General features: G+C 33.7%; 1 protein-coding gene and 1 pseudogene across 1 annotated transcript; both read left to right on the top strand.

Annotated features, from left to right (window-relative positions):
- Positions 8,284-9,755, top strand: LOC104708493 (annotated as a pseudogene).
- On the top strand, positions 12,381-14,964 carry LOC104791908 (ubiquitin-conjugating enzyme E2 29-like). The gene is made up of 4 exons (XM_010517919.2): positions 12,381-12,614; positions 12,737-12,864; positions 14,402-14,506; positions 14,654-14,964. Exons 1-4 carry the CDS (start codon positions 12,545-12,547, stop codon positions 14,795-14,797), a joined length of 447 nt encoding a protein of 148 aa, XP_010516221.1. The 5' UTR covers positions 12,381-12,544; the 3' UTR covers positions 14,798-14,964.

Here is a 19,408-nt window from a genome sequence, read left to right as displayed (position 1 = left end):
TTTTAAAAAAAAAAAAAAAAAAGTAGTGAATGCAATGCATGAGTTATGTATACATTATTAATTTGAAATAATGAATAAAATTCTATTCAATTGTATATGAAATGTACATGTAATTGTTGCTATATGTATTGAAAATTAATTTTTATAATATTATGGTTTAACTACAATATTTTAATATATATTTGTGATATGATGCTTCATAAAAGCGTCATTTTGAGATAGCAAAAAAAAGTTAAAGTACACAGTATTGTTAAAAATATTTAAACAATATGTTACTATAATAATAGGACCATTATTTAAGCTACCGCAAAATCAATTGAATTTGGTATTCTCGTTAAGTAATTAAGATAAATTTTATTTATTTACACCTTTTTTATATATAAGTAGTCTAAAAAGAAAATTGTAAGACCTTACTATATAATTACTTTGATAGATAATTTAATGTTTTTCTAAATATTAATTTTACTTTCATCATCTAAAAGTAATACTTAACAACAGATAATTTTAAAAGAAATACCTTCTCTTGTAATCCATTTTCAATAATATCCTTATATATATACAAAATAACTAAATTCAAAACCCTAAACACCAAATACTAAACATTATAATACAAACATTATCTCTCCATCACTCTTGAATTAACTTGCCTCAACTTTTTATGTTTTGTGAATGATTTCATAAATAAAACATTTAACTTTTATAAAATTTATACTATGAAGTATTGATGTACCATTTTTTCCATTACTTGTTTTTTTTACGACTCACTTTACCTCTGTATAATTAAATTTTATTTTTCTCGGTCCAAACATTTGAAGTGCCTTTGATATGCCCCCATCTTCATGGATAGTGATTCTCCACAATCCAGCCTGGCCAATAATATTGTTATATGAAACAAAATCCCTTTTCATCCAACAAAATGAAAATGTTGCGACAAATCATATTCCGGCCTTATTTCCATTTATCATTGAATTTTTTTTTTGTCAATATATAATCCACAAGGCCCGATTCATAGCCAGTCCCTACTAAGCGGGATAACTTGACATAGTGGAATCAAACTCCGGTGGATCGGTCGCAGAGGTGGTGTTGTAACCACTTGACTAAAAAAACTTCCCATCATTGAAAATTTAAAAATTATGTGGGACTGTATTAAATGGTTATATTAGAAAATACTCCCTCTGTTCCTGATTACTCCATATTTTAGGATTTTCAAACATATTAAAAACACATATTAAAAACTGACTTTACTTGCATTATTTTTTTGTGATTAACGAATAAGGAATGGATGGAGTAGATTTTAGTGAGGAAATTATATTGTGGCTATTATAATATACATATTATTTGATGGCCTTTAAACATAATAAAAATTTGTGGTCTAAGGTTGTTTAGTTTACTTGTACTCAAGAACATGCTTGGCTCCTTTCTCGATAAGATGTTAAAATAAACACATAAATCTAAAATAAAGATGTTTAACTAATCCTCAGGAAAGTTAAAATAATGGCTACATATGTAAAAACCAAGAGTAAATATTGATTAAAAAGTTAATAAAAGAATTCAGATTAAAATTTGGTTAATCACTTTAGCTGAGCCTTTAATATCCATTGATTCCATTCCATGACTTCTATATAATAGAGTTTTGCTAGCTTCACTAAGCTATAAACAAATAATAATAAATAACATATCAAATTGTAAAATGAGTCTACGTAACTATAAAAGTTGGAAAATACTTAGCCATGTTTTTCACTCTTCTTCTCATCTGTGAAACACAGAACACATGAAATATATCTTGATTATGGAGAGAAAGGGTATATATATTTTGGTTAATTATAAGGACCCCTTGCTAGACATCAAACCTCTGTTTGGATCATCAAGGATTGGAGAAGGGTACCATCATAATCAAGAAACATGACAATTTTTTTTCCTCTTGCAGCATTGATGATATATGTTATAACAGGTCTAGAATTTGAGAGTAAATTTGAGTCTAAGTATTTAAGTAAATGTCTACCTATGGCTATATATACGTACGCTATTTGAATGTTAGATAGATGTTACTCTTAGGTTCAAAATATTTTATGAACACTTACAAATTTGGGAATTATGGAATTTGGTGTCATAACTTTTGTAACATATATATTTGCAAACGAAAATCTTTTCATTAGCCTAAATACATTTCAATGCATGGTTATTGAAATTATAACTCTCTTTAATGCATGGTAGAAGCAATTTGTAGCCCACTACATGATATTAAATATAAAACTTTTATATATTTTCCATATAAGAAACAATCAAACTTAATGATTTAATTAATACTTTTTTAAATATGTCACTTACAATTTTCTAATGAAATAAATAGATAGAAAATCAAGAAAGTCAACATATATGAAAATCTTCTTTTACATATATATATATATATGATTTGAACATGACAACAATTCTGAAATGCTCTTGACAAGATCAATTTTATGTTGGTATGTGTATTGATATAAAAGGAAAAGCTATTGTTGTGTAATTTATCATAATTTAATAGGATTTTCGTGGAAGTGTGGAGCTGACTATAACTTTATTGCCTACTCAATTAATGGAAGAAAATATTATATGATTCTAAAATGTGTAAAAATTAAGGTTTATAAAATTACATAAAAGCTTAACATAATCATGTATTTAAACTATTTCATTTCTCATCCAAGATATGGTTTTTATTATGATATTTTTTTTTATTATGATATTTCTCATCCAAGATATCTTCTTTTTTTATTATGATATTTTCTATTTTATGTTTTTCACTTTAAAGGATATATGATTGACAAATTAAATGAAATGTAAGAAAATTGTGTAAAGTAGATGTATCAAATATCAGTTATTTATTAGTAAATGTTATAGAATATTATATTTTGTATCATATATATAATATGAGATTTTATTATAAAACAATCTGATTTTGTTTGACAAAAGAACTTAAGATATAAATGTGGATTTAAAAATATATGTCAATTGTACCAACATTAAGAAGAGAAATATGATTATTTGGAATTAGAAATGATATAAATTTGTTTTAAAAGAGTAAAAAGGAAATCAAGGATGACAGATGTCACTGAAAGAGAATGTCAAATGTCGCAATGTGAGTAAAAGTTAGAAAAAACTTTCTCATATTGTATAAGATACCATAAAAAGATATTAACTATATATATTGGTAAGTAAGAAGGGTTATCAATACACCCAATTCTAATCATTAACCAAATCCGATCTATCACGGTGTCGTCTTATATATTAAAATTTATAAACGTTAATATGAACTTAAACTTTATTATTAAACCGAAAAACACATAAGTCCACAAAATATAAATATTCTTACAGCCATGGCACGAAGCTGGACCCAAAATTATGCCTTGTTTTAAAACACACAACTTCTCTTGTTTCCGTCGTCCTTTGGTTTGGTTTTGTTTTGTAATAATAATAAAAGAAGTGGAATATTAATTATTGGTGATTTCTGTTTCTTGTTTGTTTAACTGAGAAACATGCCTAGATTTATTAATCTATAGGAATTAAAGCTGGTGGTTTAGGCTTGGCTTCTCGGTAGTTTGATCAAATCTCATTCTTTGTTTTAACTACTTCTCAATTCAAACCCACCCATTATTCGATGGTATATATATCATTTACTTTAGAAGTATCATTTCAATTATACAGTATTGGGGGTTGTTGAAAGTAGGATACAATGAATTTTTATAGAATTTGAAAGAATTTAGAATTCTAGTGTTATTCAATTAAAAAGAATTTAGATTCATTCAAGTAATTGGTTTTAGAATTATACTAAATGCTAGTGTTATTCACTATTAAGATTGTTTTGATAAAAATATGATTTGATTAGAATTTAATGGAAATATCAAAGGTAAAAAAACTGAAGAAACAAATCTACTAACCTTTTATGGTGTGATTCCATAAAATTTGTCAAATACTCTATAAACCATTTTATATTCTTTTAAGTTTTAACAACAAATTGTTTTTATTTGCTGTTAAATATTTTACCAAAGAGCTTATTCCTCAATCTTTTCTAACTAAAAAATATTTTGCTTCAAGGTTGCTTTTGGTTGTGTGACTTATTGTAGGACGGTTCTGGACTGTTTCAGGCGCAAGGAGAGTCTCTCCTGGTTTTATTTTTTGTTAGAATCAGCTTGTTAAAGTGAGTGCGTGACCATGACCTTATCTGAGCGATTGGGTTGTATAACTTGTTTTGTGTGATGATGTGTAGGTGTGGTGAATGTGTTATTGGGTATTATAATGACTGGTTTGTTATATTTTATTTGTGGTTGTACTCTTGATTTGCTTGTGTGTATAGCTCGTGAATGGGGACCGCCTCAGTGGGTATTTCTGTTAATACTCACGCATCTCATTTTGTTTGTGGTGCAGGTAGTGCATGTGTAGTGTAGAATTATGGCGATGAGCAGGAAGATGATCTAGGGTCTCGATTGTGTGTTGATGGTTATGTTATTAATGTTGCAACCTTATATAGAAGCATGTTAGGTTGTTGGATAGAATGGTTAGAAATGTTATTGTATTTGTGTTATATATATCAGAGTTGATTATTGTTATATGTATTCCATTGTGCATGTTATTGGTATTATGGCTGGTTAGTGAGTTTATTTGTGGATTTAATTAAGTATTATAGGATGTTTGGTTAATTATATTATTATTATAAAAACGGTTTTGGTTGTTTCATCGAATATCGTACTAACCTACATGATTAATATCATTAAGCCATAACTGATTAATATCTTTATTTCTTGGCCTCTAAGGAGCTGCAAGACCCAACAAAAATAGGAAATTGGAAAATAATTTTGGGGATTCTGAACTATCAGTTCAGTACATGTCTGATTGCAATAGAGAGTAATGTACATTCATTTTGCAAACTAACTAACCTAGAAAAAGATGAATATCTACACGACTACATATGTTAACTTGTTAAATATCTCCATCTTCTAGAATCATTAGACCATGTGCAGTAGTAGATTCTAAGAGAGTTTTTCACAATAAAAAATAAATGAAAAAAAAATTGTATTTTAATAATAAAAAGTGAAAATCCATTCATAAGGATTCTCATATAAAAAACCTTAACGAAGGGGTATTGAACTTGGTATTTTAAAAGATTTTAGAGAATTCTTCAAATCTTTTGTTATTCAGCTTAGAAACTCATGTAATTCTTTCATTATATGACACATTTCACTTCCTAATTTGCTACAGTTTATTATAATCAGAAAAACTTAAAATCATAATTAAACAGTTTATTTGTTGTCATTATTTATTTTTTCTTGTTATTATATTTTATTTTATAAATCATAAAATAAAATTAGTTACTTAACAAGTTCCATTATGCATTTTAAATTATAAATTTATAATATTTTAAATTAATATTAGTTGATAGTGATACAATAAAAATATTAGTATGATTAAACAAATTATGAGAGTTGGAAAATATTAATATTATATGTTTTTATCTCTTTTGCGGGTAGATTCGATTTGATCTCCTCTATTCTCTGGAGTGTTTGCAACTTCTGGATGGCTGCTTATAGGTTGCCATGTGCATGTCTTAAAGCTATTAACTCCCTTTGTTCTGCTTTCCTCTGGTCTGGGACGGAGTTGAGTAGTCGTAAAGCTAAGGTTGCATGGGAAGATGTGTGTAAACCAAAGACTGAGGGAGGACTTGGTTTGCGGTCTCTGCAGGAGGCAAATAAGGTGTGTTTCATGAAGCTGATATGGCGGATAGTCTCTCATGGGAATTCCCTATAGGTGATATGGGTCCATGAGAACTTATTAAAACAGGCCTCCTTTTGGTCGGTGAAACCTACGACAACTCTAGGGTCGTGGATCTGGACTAAGCTCCTAAAATTTCGTGCGGTGGCTCAAACATTTTGTAAGGTTGAAGTTGGCAATGGTGAGCTTGCCTCTTTTTGGTTTGATCGTTGGTCGAGCATGGGAACGTTGTCGGAAGTCTTGGGTGATCGAGGGGTTCTGGATATGGGGATCAGTTGGCACAGCTCTGTTGCCGAGGCGTGGGCACGACGTCGTAGACGTCAGAGGGCTGATCACTTAAATGCTATTGAGAATGCTTTGGCTTTGAAATGGCAATATCGACAACAATGTAAGGATCGGGTTCTATGGAGAGGAAAAAATGATGTGTACCGACCAAAGTTCTCCACACGAGCCACTTGGAATCATATTCTTGTTACGGCTACCACGATGGGATGGCATAGGGGAATCTGGTTTCAAAATGCCACACCAAAGTTCTCTTTTTGTGTGTGGTTAGCTGCCCTGGATAGACTTTCGACTGGTGCTCGCATGGTTGCTTGGAATGGAAATGCGGCAGGAACCTGTGTGCTATGTCAGCTCGCTCTAGAGACTCGAGACCATCTCTTCTTTGCTTGTGGTTTTGTATCTACTGTGTGGGAAACCCTTGCTAAAGGGTTGCTGCAAGCAAGCTACTCAACTGATTGGTCTACTATCCTAAACCACTTATCCAACTCTCAGCTCCCTCCCGTGATCGGGTTTCTCAGCAGGTATGTTTTCCAGGCTGTGGTTTACACAATATGGAGGGAACGTAATAGTCGACGGCATGGGGACACACCAAACACTACTGCACGACTCATTGAGTTGATAGATCGCCAAGTCAAGGATCAGATCCTTGCTGTTGGTCTGTTGGGGGATCGGTCTTATGATGAAGCGTTTCAAATATGGCTACAAGCTAGACTATAGTTGTAGGAGAGGCTCACTAAGTATATGGCTTTCAGCTAAGATAATTTTTCAAAACATATTGCACAAGTTGTAAAACAGAACTTTTTTTCTTTGAATATAATTTAACATTAGATTCAAAAAAAAAATTGTTTTTAACATTATTGATAATATGTTATATATTATAATACATAACTAATCAGTAAAACTATATTAAAAAGTATATGAATGAGAAACTCATTGGATAATGAACATACAAAAGTAAAAAAGATTCTCAAATTTCTCTACACTACAGAAATTAATACTTATTTAATTATATTTGTGAGAAATTTATTTGAGTTTCTACTTATGCACTTGCTCTTAGCAAGTCTTTCACTCGTGAACGTGCTTACTTGTTTCACAGTCCACGTTTGTGTCACAAAAACGAAATTATTAGTCCGAATGAAACAAAAACTAAATACACATGTTAATAACTTGGCTAAAGGCGAGCCGATAGCTTGCGGCCCACTTGCACGTCACATTAGCCTATTTTTGTTTTTCTTAACCGACTAAAATCGAAATATATATGGGGTTGTTAGCAAATTAATACATTTGGAAACTTAATTGGGAAACTAATACATTCACTATTTAAAATTAGAAAAGTAGAGTGTTGTGTAATAGAGAGTTTGTGAGTAGGGAGAAATGGTGGGGCATAGATTTGGTGAAAAAATTACAAAAATGGGTATGTGTGGATAAGAAATAAAGCTTTTTTCCCTCCAATCATAATTATTCAAATAATTGTTAATATAATCTATTTTTTGAAAACTTCTTAGATACAAAAAATACATTTTTGTCCTTTAAAATATGATATGAATTTTATTTAATAATTTTTAAATATATTATATAAATCTTTTGTATCCGTATACCTTAGTATGTGTACAGATGTCTATACACATTATTATGTGTACAGATGTTTGTACATATTATTAACTTTACAGATGTAATTTGTATAAAAACATTGCAGTACAAGCATATGTACAAACATTTGAAACCCTAAGAATTAAACAATTTTCATCTGTACACTTAATTAGGTGTACGGATCTAAAATTTGTAGAAAATATTTAATATTATCAAATAAAATCATCAATCAAAATGCATATCCAATTATAACGAAAAAACATAAAATTTTTTATTTCTATAAAAATTTAGATTTTTTTTTTAATTAGTCAGCATTTTTATGTTTAGATTATATGGAGCATATAATAAAGAAGAAAAAAAATAAAAATAAAATAAAAATAAAAGACTCAATGGCATGTGTTGTAAATATTAAATGTTGATGAGGGTTGGAAAATCTTGTGAACAGTAGAAAACAGTAAAAATTGTGGTATTTGCTAATTGTAAATAGTGATTGTACTACTTTTACAATTATGTTTTGAAAATTGTCTATTTTGCCAAATATCTCTATATATATTCACGAAACATAATGGTAGCTAGGTTTCTTTATGCCGTACGTCTTATTATACATTGCTAGGTTTCTCTCTAGGTCTAAGATTTTAACATCTCTCTTTCTTAGTTGAATCGGCAATCATGAGTTCATCGTCTCCCATATCATCGATTAATGATCTCATCCCGGAGATATTGTCTAGATTACCGTCAAAGTCAGTTGCCAGGTTACGTTGTGTGTCGAAGCAATGGGCATCAATGTTTGGTAGTCCATATTTCAAAGAGTTGTTCTTAACTAAGTCCTTGGCTAAGCCGCGCCTCTTATTTGCCATCGCAGAAAACGGCTACGAAAACGCAGAACAAGGCTGTGGTGTGTGAAGCTTCTTCTCGTTGCCTCAGCTTGAGCATACATATGACAAATCCTCGTCTACGACTCTTGTAGCATCCGTCGACTTTCATGTGAGATTCTCTCCATACAATCTAAAGATCAATCATTATTTTGACTTAAAATACTGTTCATGTGGCTACGCCTCAGGCTTGTTCTATATCTATGGTAATCGATACCAGGCTAGACCCCTGATATGTAACCCCATCACTGGACGGTATGCAATCTTACCTGACCGGTATATTTACAGAAAGGCATTTAGCTTTTTCGGATTTGACCCGATTGACAAGCAGTACAAGGCATTGTCCATGATTTATCCATCTGGTCGTGGTCATCCTAAAATTCTTACATTTGGTGATGGAGAGATGAGCTGGAGAAAGGTCAAATATTCCTTACTACATGATGTTAGGAGTGAAGGGGTATGCATCAATGGGGTTTTGTATTACTTAGCTGACACGTCAGTTGTTTTTAGTTTTTCTCGTGATGCTGAGTCTCATAATTATGTGATAGTTTGCTTTGATGTTAGGTCTGAGAAATTCACCTTTATTGACATAGAAAGGTTTTGTCGATTGATAAACTATAAAGGCAAATTAGCTATGATTTATTGGGAGGATGATGTCGACGTTCATGCGCTTTATTATATGGGGGAGGATGTCGACACTTATTTGGATGTGAATCTTGACGTTGATGCCACTAATGAGTTGTGTGTCTATGTTCTAGAGGATGTTGAGAAACAGGAATGGTCGAAATATGAATACACTTGGACCAATGATAGATTCTTCCGCCGTCACGTTTTCATCGTTGGAGCGACCAATTCGGGTGAAATAGTGTTTTCGGTGCGCAAGTATACACCTAAAGAACCGTTTTATGTTTTCTACTTCAATCCCGAAAGGAAATGATGTGAGCACGGGATCGGACACGCGTCCAATAATGCTCGAGCCGCACTCGGACACCTCACGGACGCTCGGACAATCAGGACTAGCGTCCACCAGCTAGCGTAGGCGGCAAGTATCTTTCCTGGAACAGCAATGCAGCATCAACCAGTCCCCAAGGATCATCAAGGAGTAGCAAGACAAGGTCATCTAATGGGCAGTACAAGGCCAAGCTCCAACCTTTACACCAATGGCTCATGGCTAGCATCACCAATGAAGGGCCTTGGGTGCGACCAGCTTTGGGAGCTTGATTCGTGTGTCTTCACCACCACGCTAGTGTGAAGACACCCCTAAGTCATTAGAAGAAGCTGTACTCTTTTTCCTACTTCGAGTTGTTCCCAATGGGTTTACCGAAGGGGTTTTAACGAGGCAGCGAGCTCTAGTGCATCTCCACTTCGTTCCCGCTTGGCTCATGACTTGGAAACTTTCATTGACAAGATAATGGGCCAAGGAAGTGAAGATCCTATCAGCCACGTCCCACCAATGACGTGGCAATCCTATCTCCTTCCTTCCTTTCTTTTATTTCCTTTGAACTCTCTTATGACCATTGGATTGGTCTTTGCTTTGATTTACTTTTGCTTTTACTTTATGGCCAAGTGTAAGGCTCAGATCATGGCCGCACGTGTAGGGTTTTAGTGTCTCCCATATGTAAGCCCTCCTATATAAAGGCCTAAACCCTCATTGTAAAGGATAGACTTGAATATAGAATTAATTTCCCAAAGAGAGAATCTTTGTTTCTTGTCTCACCTCTTTCCTTAGCCTAAGTCCGGGACTTGGCTCTTGAGAAACCCTAGGAGATTCACGAACCGGGTTTGGGATCCTCTAGTCTGACCGTATCACAGGCCGATCCATCTCCCGTGTGTCATCGCATCGATCCACTTTTCCGTCCGCCGCGTCCGTACATCCATGTGTACGCAGCGAATCATTCGTCCGATGACCCAGAACTCCGTCCGAGCCTTTAGGCCGTCCGGCGTTCTCATCCTTCTCGGAGATTGCCGAGTCGAGTTATTCCTCGGTTTATCTCGTCTCGCTTCCGTCCATCTCTTACGGAGATCGTCTAGTCGAGTTTCTCATCGGTCGATCCCCTCCATCCCGTCAAACCTTGAAGAGAGCCGACTAGTTCCAAGGTCGTATGTTGATTTGCATCCGCAGATCCGCGTCGGACCACCCGCGACGACCGTTCGACCGCCTACAGCAACTCTCCGTACGCAACGTCCGTCCGTCCGTCCATAGCGACCGTCCGTCCGACGCCTTAGAACTCCGTCCGAGCCTTTAGGCCGACCTGGGTTCACATCAGGAACTCTCTTCAACGTGTTGAGATCCAAGGTCTTGGTGAAGCGTTTAAGAAACCTTGTAGTGTTTGCACCTATGTTAACCACGTAGAGGATCTTAATCTTAACGATTTAGAACTACTCAAGTCATTCCATCCTCCATTAGAAAAGCCAGAATATGTAGAGTCATCAGATTCAGAATCAGACTGAGAGGAGACAAGGAGAAGAAGAGAGGGAAGATCATTGGAGTTAGGTGAAAGCATCGGGCATGTCATTTTGTGCTCTTATGCACTCTGTTTTTTTTTCGACCTTATCTATTTTACTGTTTTTTGTTTGTTCTCTTTTTTATGAGCTTTATACATCTATCCATAATTTTGTTTGGTCTTAAGAACATGGTTTTGTTGTTTCTCTTAGTTCTGTCTTAATAAAGCTGAGTATTTTGGCACTAATTTTCAACATTTTTTCCTCTGGATGAGAATTGTTCTCTGTTATTTTTCAACATCTTTAATTTTTGTGTTTGTTATTTGTGTGTGATGGGACCGATTTTCAAATACTTAAAGGCACTTGTAATAATGTTCACTGATTTTTCACTGTAACTGAAGAAAACGTTCCGTAAGTTCTACCGTTCCTGGTTTATTTAGTCTCAGTCTTCATGTTCTTAATGCTTTGAAAGGTTGGATTGTTAAGTCTTTGTTATTTTTCGGTTTCGTGAACTCTGCAACATATTTTTATTTCCAAGTTGGTCAGTTTAATTTGATCAGACTTGCTGTAAAACTTGAGCATTTACTTTTGTTAGTCCAATGAACGTGGACAAGAAAACTAAGAACAAAGGATATAATTAATAACGATTGTTATGTTAAGATATTCTGATTCTTAGATTCTTTATGAAGAACAAGAACTTTACCAAGTCCCATTAAAGACCGTTCAATATATATGGTATATTGCAGCTAGCATGTAAGACCATCCACTTCAAGGCAGGTCTCTCTTTCAGAATCAGAACAAAAGAATGGATCTTTCTTCATCACCTTTATGGGCAAAGTGGGCGGCTAAAAAGAAACTTTAAAATGGCACATCTTTTATAAACAATGATAAATGAAATAAATTCTGAGTGCAAGCAATCTTGTTTGCAAGAGAATCAACAATCTTTGCTAACGGTTCACGCTTTAAAAACACACCTCTCACTACTTATTCTCTACACATAATTTTTTTTTCTAATATCCCTCATTGTCTCTCTAAACGCTATTTTCCCTTGAACTAACCAANAACATATTTTTATTTCCAAGTTGGTCAGTTTAATTTGATCAGACTTGCTGTAAAACTTGAGCATTTACTTTTGTAAGTCCAATGAACGTGGACAAGAAAACTAAGAACAAAGGATATAATTAATAACGATTGTTATGTTAAGATATTCTGATTCTTAGATTCTTTATGAAGAACAAGAACTTTACCAAGTCCCATTAAAGACCGTTCAATATATATGGTATATTGCAGCTAGCATGTAAGACCATCCACTTCAAGGCAGGTCTCTCTTTCAGAATCAGAACAAAAGAATGGATCTTTCTTCATCACCTTTATGGGCAAAGTGGGCGGCTAAAAAGAAACTTTAAAATGGCACATCTTTTATAAACAATGATAAATGAAATAAATTCTGAGTGCAAGCAATCTTGTTTGCAAGAGAATCAACAATCTTTGCTAACGGTTCACGCTTTAAAAACACACCTCTCACTACTTATTCTCTACACATAATTTTTTTTTCTAATATCCCTCATTGTCTCTCTAAACGCTATTTTCCCTTGAACTAACCAATCTGCAACCCGATGGCAACGAGAAGGATATTGAAAGAACTTAAGGAGTTGCAAAGAGACCCTCCTGTATCATGCAGTGCAGGTAGAGGCTCACAGTTTCTTGTTAATACAATAAGCAATGTATTTTAAAAAGTTAAGAGATTTTTGATATTTCTTCTAAAGATTTTTGATATTTTCTTTCTCCTTGGTTTGGCGGGGTTTTAGGTCCAACGGGAGAAGATATGTTCCACTGGCAAGCTACCATAATGGGTCCGAACGAAAGTCCGTACTCCGGCGGTGTTTTCCTTGTTAATATCCATTTCCCTCCCGATTATCCTTTCAAACCTCCCAAGGTAAATTACTTCCACAACACGGAAACTTTTTTTAGCCTCCTTTTAAATAAAACTAGGACTCAGACCCCCCGCGATGTCGCGGGGGAAGTATTTTAGAAAAAAATTAAAATTTTAAAATTATACATCATAAAATTATTTGAATGTAATAGAATAATTTGAATATATAAATATTAAACATAAACTGTTACTAAAAACTTAACCATCAAAATGAAAACTTATAAAACAAAAAAAAATATTTTGAAGAATAAACGACAACTTTGAAAAATACATTGTTTAAAGTATTATAAATATATAAGATATTTTATGAAGAATTATGGTAAAGAGCTACAACTAAAAAAATCATTATGATAAAGTGGTCCTAAATGAGAATATTGAACTATTGGTTGTAATGAGTAAATATAATTTTTTATTAAATAATTATGATTAAAAATAAATTTAATAATGAGTTAAACTGTATCAAAAAAAATTAAAATACATAACTTTTAAAAACAAAATAAAAATTAAATATTAAAATAGTTTTTAACAAAAAGTTACGATAAATATACGCAACTGTAAATTCTATAGTAAGTTTTATTAAATTTCTATATTGATATAATCATTTCTAAAAATTTAGTTAGATTATAGAATAACGTTAAAAATTAGATATTAATATTCAAATTCTTAAGATTGAACATATAACGGAAAATTTGTTTCAACGAACAATGATTTGTTAGTTATTGATGAAGAGACAAATACATAGAAAGCTCAAAAGACATGACTATTTAAATAGACACACCTATTAGGACAAAAAGTTGTGATGAAAAAATATGAATAAAATATAGTGAAAAGACACAACTCTATAATGAACGGATACAACTGTTTAATTTAAAAAAAAAAATAAACAAAAAAAATTACGAAAAGGTACTACGAAAAATCGTAATTGTCTGCACTTATACTTAATAATAAACTATATAAACTGCTTTTAAATAGAATGCATATTTATTAACATATTGAAATATCACATTCAAAAACTCACTATATAATCCATCTAAGTGTTGAAAAAAACTCTATGTATATTTATAAAAAAAAATTAAAAGCATGAATGCTAGAGAATAATTTAGGAAGCTGTAAAAAATGTAGAGATTGAAAATTTATATTATTTTGTGTCATGACAAATAAATGAAAACATCTCAAACAAACATATATATATATATATATATTTTTTCAAAATATACAAATATTCGAATAAACACAACTCTACAATGAATAGATGCAACTTTACAAAAAAATCGTTACAATGAACAATCGCAACTTTTTGTAAAACACACAATTTAAATTTTCTACAGATTTTTTTAGAAAATTATCCAAAAGGTAAGATGAAAAAACACAATCTTTGGTGGCATTTATTCAGTTTGCTATTATATATAGATTAATCGCCCAAAAAAGTCCAAATTCAACATGATATGATTGTTCTCCAAATGGTTTATATAAAGTTCTGATTCTTACTATCGTTTCTATCTTTTTCTTTTTGACGTGATGTTTGGTTGATATTTTGCAGGTTGTCTTCAGAACCAAAGTGTTTCACCCGAACATCAACAGTAATGGAAACATATGTTTGGACATTCTCAAAGACCAATGGAGCCCTGCCCTCACCATCTGTAAGGTTTGAAATTATATTTATATAGGAGCAGAGTTCTTGATATAAATATATGTTTATTTAATTCTCTTTATTTTCATTTTCTCCATCAGTTTTTGTTTTAATTTGGTATATATACGCGTATACAAACTGTTAAACATTTTGGTCTTGTAGGTGCTTCTCTCGGTATGCTCTCTTCTTACAGACCCAAACCCTGACGATCCTCTGGTGCCAGAGATAGCTCACATATACAAAACTGACAAGACCAGATATGAAGCCATGGCACGAAGCTGGACCCAAAAGTATGCCTTGTTTTAAAACACACAACTCCTCTTGTTTCCGTCATCCTTTGGTTTGGTATTATTTTGTAATAATAATAAAATAAGTCGAATCTTTTATCTTTTATATATTAATAGAGAAGCACTCTCTCGAAAAAACTGATGTATCGCCGCCTGAGAGCTCGAAACACATTTAGCAAAAAAACCTTTAATTTTCTACTTAATTACATCAACATGTCATTATATTTAAATTAAAACAATTAACTGAATAATAATTAGATATGTCATCAATTTTCACACAAATTTAAATATCACATATTAAAACTAATTAAATAATTACATATTATTTTAAGTGAAAATTTCACTAAAATTTACTTACAAATATACAAGTCAAAGTTATATTGTTTTTAAGAAATAACTTAAAAAGGCTATAAAAACATATAAAATTAATAAAAATAAAGAACATATAATTTATTAAAACTATAACTTATTAACAAAATCATATAAAAAATGTTATTTTTTATGTTAGTATTATTACCATAATAATTTAAATAACAAGCTTTCAATAGTTATTATAATTGATTATAAAAAGAAAAATATATTACCCCTGGATTATCTCCAACTCATTAAATGAAAATTCCCGATAAATAAAGATTTATATATATTCATAAATAAATATAAAAATGACAACAAATTAGGGGATATCATGATGTGTGATTATTTATATATGTCTAAGTATGTAAACTAATTAATTTTAACATTTAGTGTGATTATTCATTCAAAATAGAAATATTGATAACCGAATAGGAATATACGTTCTAATTCTACATTAATCTATGTGTTATTAAAAAGGAATGATACAATAACCCTTATCATTATAAATAAACTTAGTACCCAAAAAAAATCACAATATATTTAAAATTAGTGATTATTAGATAATGAAAAATTGTTATAGTTACTCGATTAACCATAAATATAAAATTTGATTTTTAAAGCACACAAAAATATATATTTCCATAAATTGTAACATTTTATTAATCTATAGGAATTCAAGCTGGTGGTTTAGGCTTGGCATCTCAATTCAAACCCACTTTAGAACTAGAAGTATCATTTCAGTTATATTGTGGGTTGTTGAACGTAGGATACAAATAAAATTTTATAGAATTTGAAAGAATTTAGAATTTCAGTGTTATTCAATTTAGAAGAATTTAGATTCATTCAAGTAATTGGTTTTAGAATTATACTAAATGCTAGTGTTGTTCACTATTAATATTGGTCTAACTTTTTATGGTGTGATTCCATAAAATTTGTCAACAGATTGTTTTTATTTTCTGTTAAATATTTTACCAAAGATCTTATTCCTCAATCTTTTGTACCTAAAAATTATCTATTTTTCTGAACTACTAAATTATTAATAATACAAATAGAAATTTTAAAATATTTTAATGTAAACAACAGATGTAATGTAAATTCTGAAATATTTGTTAAACAAGCAAAAAGAAAATTCATATTTATTATATTAATTATATTAAATTTTATTTCTACTTTTTTTTTCAGCCAAACATTATAAGAAATTACAAGAAAACTCCACGATTGGTTGCCCAAATAGGAGCATGATAGTTTACAAAAAAAGTTTCAGAAGATAAAGATCTCGAAGAACGAGCAAGACAATCTGCTCCTACATTGGACTCCATAGCCCAAATCAAAGCTTGTAACTCCGCGTGTAAGGATGTAGGGCTGCGTCTGAGACTCCATGCTCCCAGGAGAAGCGTTGAACCTCACTATTACAATATCACAAACCCAGACCCTCAAAAGGATCCGAGCCTTTCCAGGATCCATCAACCTGGCAACGAGGAAAGGGATCCCCTGAAACAACCAAACCCGTTTTTTTTTTAAATAATAAATAATAATAATAAATAAAATAATAACTAAACTACAACTAGTGGTTCCATATACCCACTAGCCACCTAACCACAATCTCAACAAACAGCAGAAAATAACAAATACCAGTAACCAATAAATAACCAATAATAAACCAATGTTATAACATAAACAATATCCGAATACCAAACAACAGGAAACACAAAACCAGCAACCTAGCAATGTTTCTAATGACCCAAATCAAGCAATCTAGCAATGCCAGACAACAACCAATGGAGTCCTTGGAACATCCTACTCGTCATTGCCTTGATTCCACGATCACACTTTGCCTTTACCTGCACCACAAACACAAATTGAGATGTATGAGTATTTGATAAACACTCAGTGAGGCAATCCTCCCATCTACTGGGCTATACACACAAGCAACTGTAATCCCAATCTCCAAACAATCAACACAAACAAACATACAAACCAGTGAAACAAACATCATCTCGCTGGAAGGGAGGTGTCGACCGACACCCGCCAAGTGTCGACCAACACTGTCTTTGGTGTCGATCGACACAACACCACAGTGTCGATCGATGCCGCTTCACTGGTGTCGATCGATGCCGCTTCACTGGTGTCGATCGATGCCGCTTCACTGGTGTCGATCGACACTACTTCTGCAACCGCGACCCGCACGAACCCAAAAGTTGAATCTTGCTCCCAAAACTCCACCAAATCACCCAATACTCAAAACCCAAGCCAAATACGTCCTTAGGAACCTATAGCAACCAATCCCAGCAAGAAAACACACAAAACAGCAACAAACAAGCAAGAAAAAGGAATCACAGGCTTAGATCAGCCATGGTCATGCACTCACCTCTTTGCAAGAAGTTTCTGACCAACAATGACGAATCCCTCACTCCCAAAAAGCCTCTAGCACCCTACGAGCTCCAGATCTCTCAAGAATCACCAATCTCACCAATCTCTCTCAAAACTTCAAGAACACTTTTCTCTCTTTGTTTTCTCAAAAACGGTGTGAGACAAATCAAAAACACGACCTAGGTCGTTTTCACACTTTAATATCTCGGTTCAATGGTTTTCCCTAAACCAAACTGGTCCAAATCGATAATTAAGTCAAACTGGTCGAACCAGAAATAACTGGTGTTGACCGACACCACTCTTGGTGTCGATCAACACCCATCCCCAAAACTAAGAGTTTTGGTTCGCGAATGTTACAATTCTCCCCCACCAACATAGATTCGTCCTCGAATCTCGAACAACCATCTGCCAAGGACTCTCGTGCAACCGTCTCCACGGCCCGCACTCCTCCGACCGATCTACGAAAGGTCAACTCTAAGCGATAGACTCACGTTCCAGGCATTATTTGCTCTCGACTTTTGGACTTTCCTCTACTCATAGGCCTAAACCTTGAGTTTTTATTGGCTCCTCATCATGCTGAAGCATGCATGCCATAATATTGGCTCCTCATCGGGCCTAAGACAACACAATTTCCTACCAACTACATATCCCCTCACTGGAATACCTCATGACCACACAAGGATCATCTTACTGCCCCACGGGCCGCCACAAAGGCCAACAAATGTCCTAAACAGGACCGCCACCAAGAACAAATAAATGTCCTAAACAAGACCGCCACAAAGGCAAAACTAATGTCCTAAACAGGACCGCCACAAAGGCCAAACAAATGTCTTAAACAGTACCACCACCAAGGCCACTCGTCCCGAAGGACTGTCACGAAAACCACTTGTCCCGAAGGCTTTCCTAAACAGGAAACTCTGGCAAAACAGCCCGCCACAAAAGCCACACAATTGGCTAAATAGCCCGCCACAAAGGCCACACAATGGCTAAACAGCCCGCCCAAAGGCCACACAATGACTAAACAACACACCACAAAGGCCACATACGGCTAAAAAGCCCACCACAAAGGCCACACACAGCTAAAAAGCCCACCACAAAGGCCACACTAGCCTCTCCAAGGCTCACAACCACAATAAAATGGAAAAAATTCGAACTCACATAAAACTTTCCACTTTATAAACTTCAATTTCAGGAAAGTTTCCCTCAGACTACCGTCTCGCGGAAATTTTGTACCCCCGAACACCACCTCATCTTGTTACTTATTCGCACAAGAAACCACCTCTACGCGACCAAGTAAACAAGAGAGATGGGCTGGAATACTCCATTCACGCTCCAGCCACAGACTACAATTGGGACCAGGCTAGACAAGTTCATGTCGCGACCTGCTTCTCGAACCACTTCTTGAACCTTGCCTTCATCCTCACCTCTGGCTCCCAAGTCTGCTCCTCAACACCATCACAGTCCCAAAGGAATCTCATGAAAGGAATCTTTTTCTTTCGGTGTTCATTGATCCTCCTCTCGAGCACCCTCACTGGTCTCGTCTCCAAAGTCATGTTAGGCTGAAGATCCTCAGGTATCTTAGCCAAAAACTGGTCATCCTCACGGAGACAGTTCCGCAACATAGACACATGGAAAATCTTGTGGAATGCACGCATAACCTCAGGTAACTCCAGTCTACATGCCACTAGTCCTACCCGCTCAATCACTCTTAACGGACCCAATACCTCGGACTCAACTTAGTCTCAGTCAATGACCTGTTTGGACCCCGCAACATGGCCATCTTGAGGTACACTCTATCTCCAACCTGAAACTCAAGATCTCTCCTCCTCCTATCGGCATTACTCCTCTGCCGATTCTGATCTTCCTTCATGTTAAGCTTGAGAACCCGAATCTTCTCTGAGGTCTC

Source organism: Camelina sativa, chromosome 1, assembly GCF_000633955.1.
Source record: "Camelina sativa cultivar DH55 chromosome 1, Cs, whole genome shotgun sequence".
Classification (NCBI taxonomy): domain Eukaryota; kingdom Viridiplantae; phylum Streptophyta; class Magnoliopsida; order Brassicales; family Brassicaceae; genus Camelina; species Camelina sativa.
The sequence above is the reverse complement of the archived record's forward strand: the minus strand, read 5'-3'. Positions and strand labels throughout refer to the sequence as shown.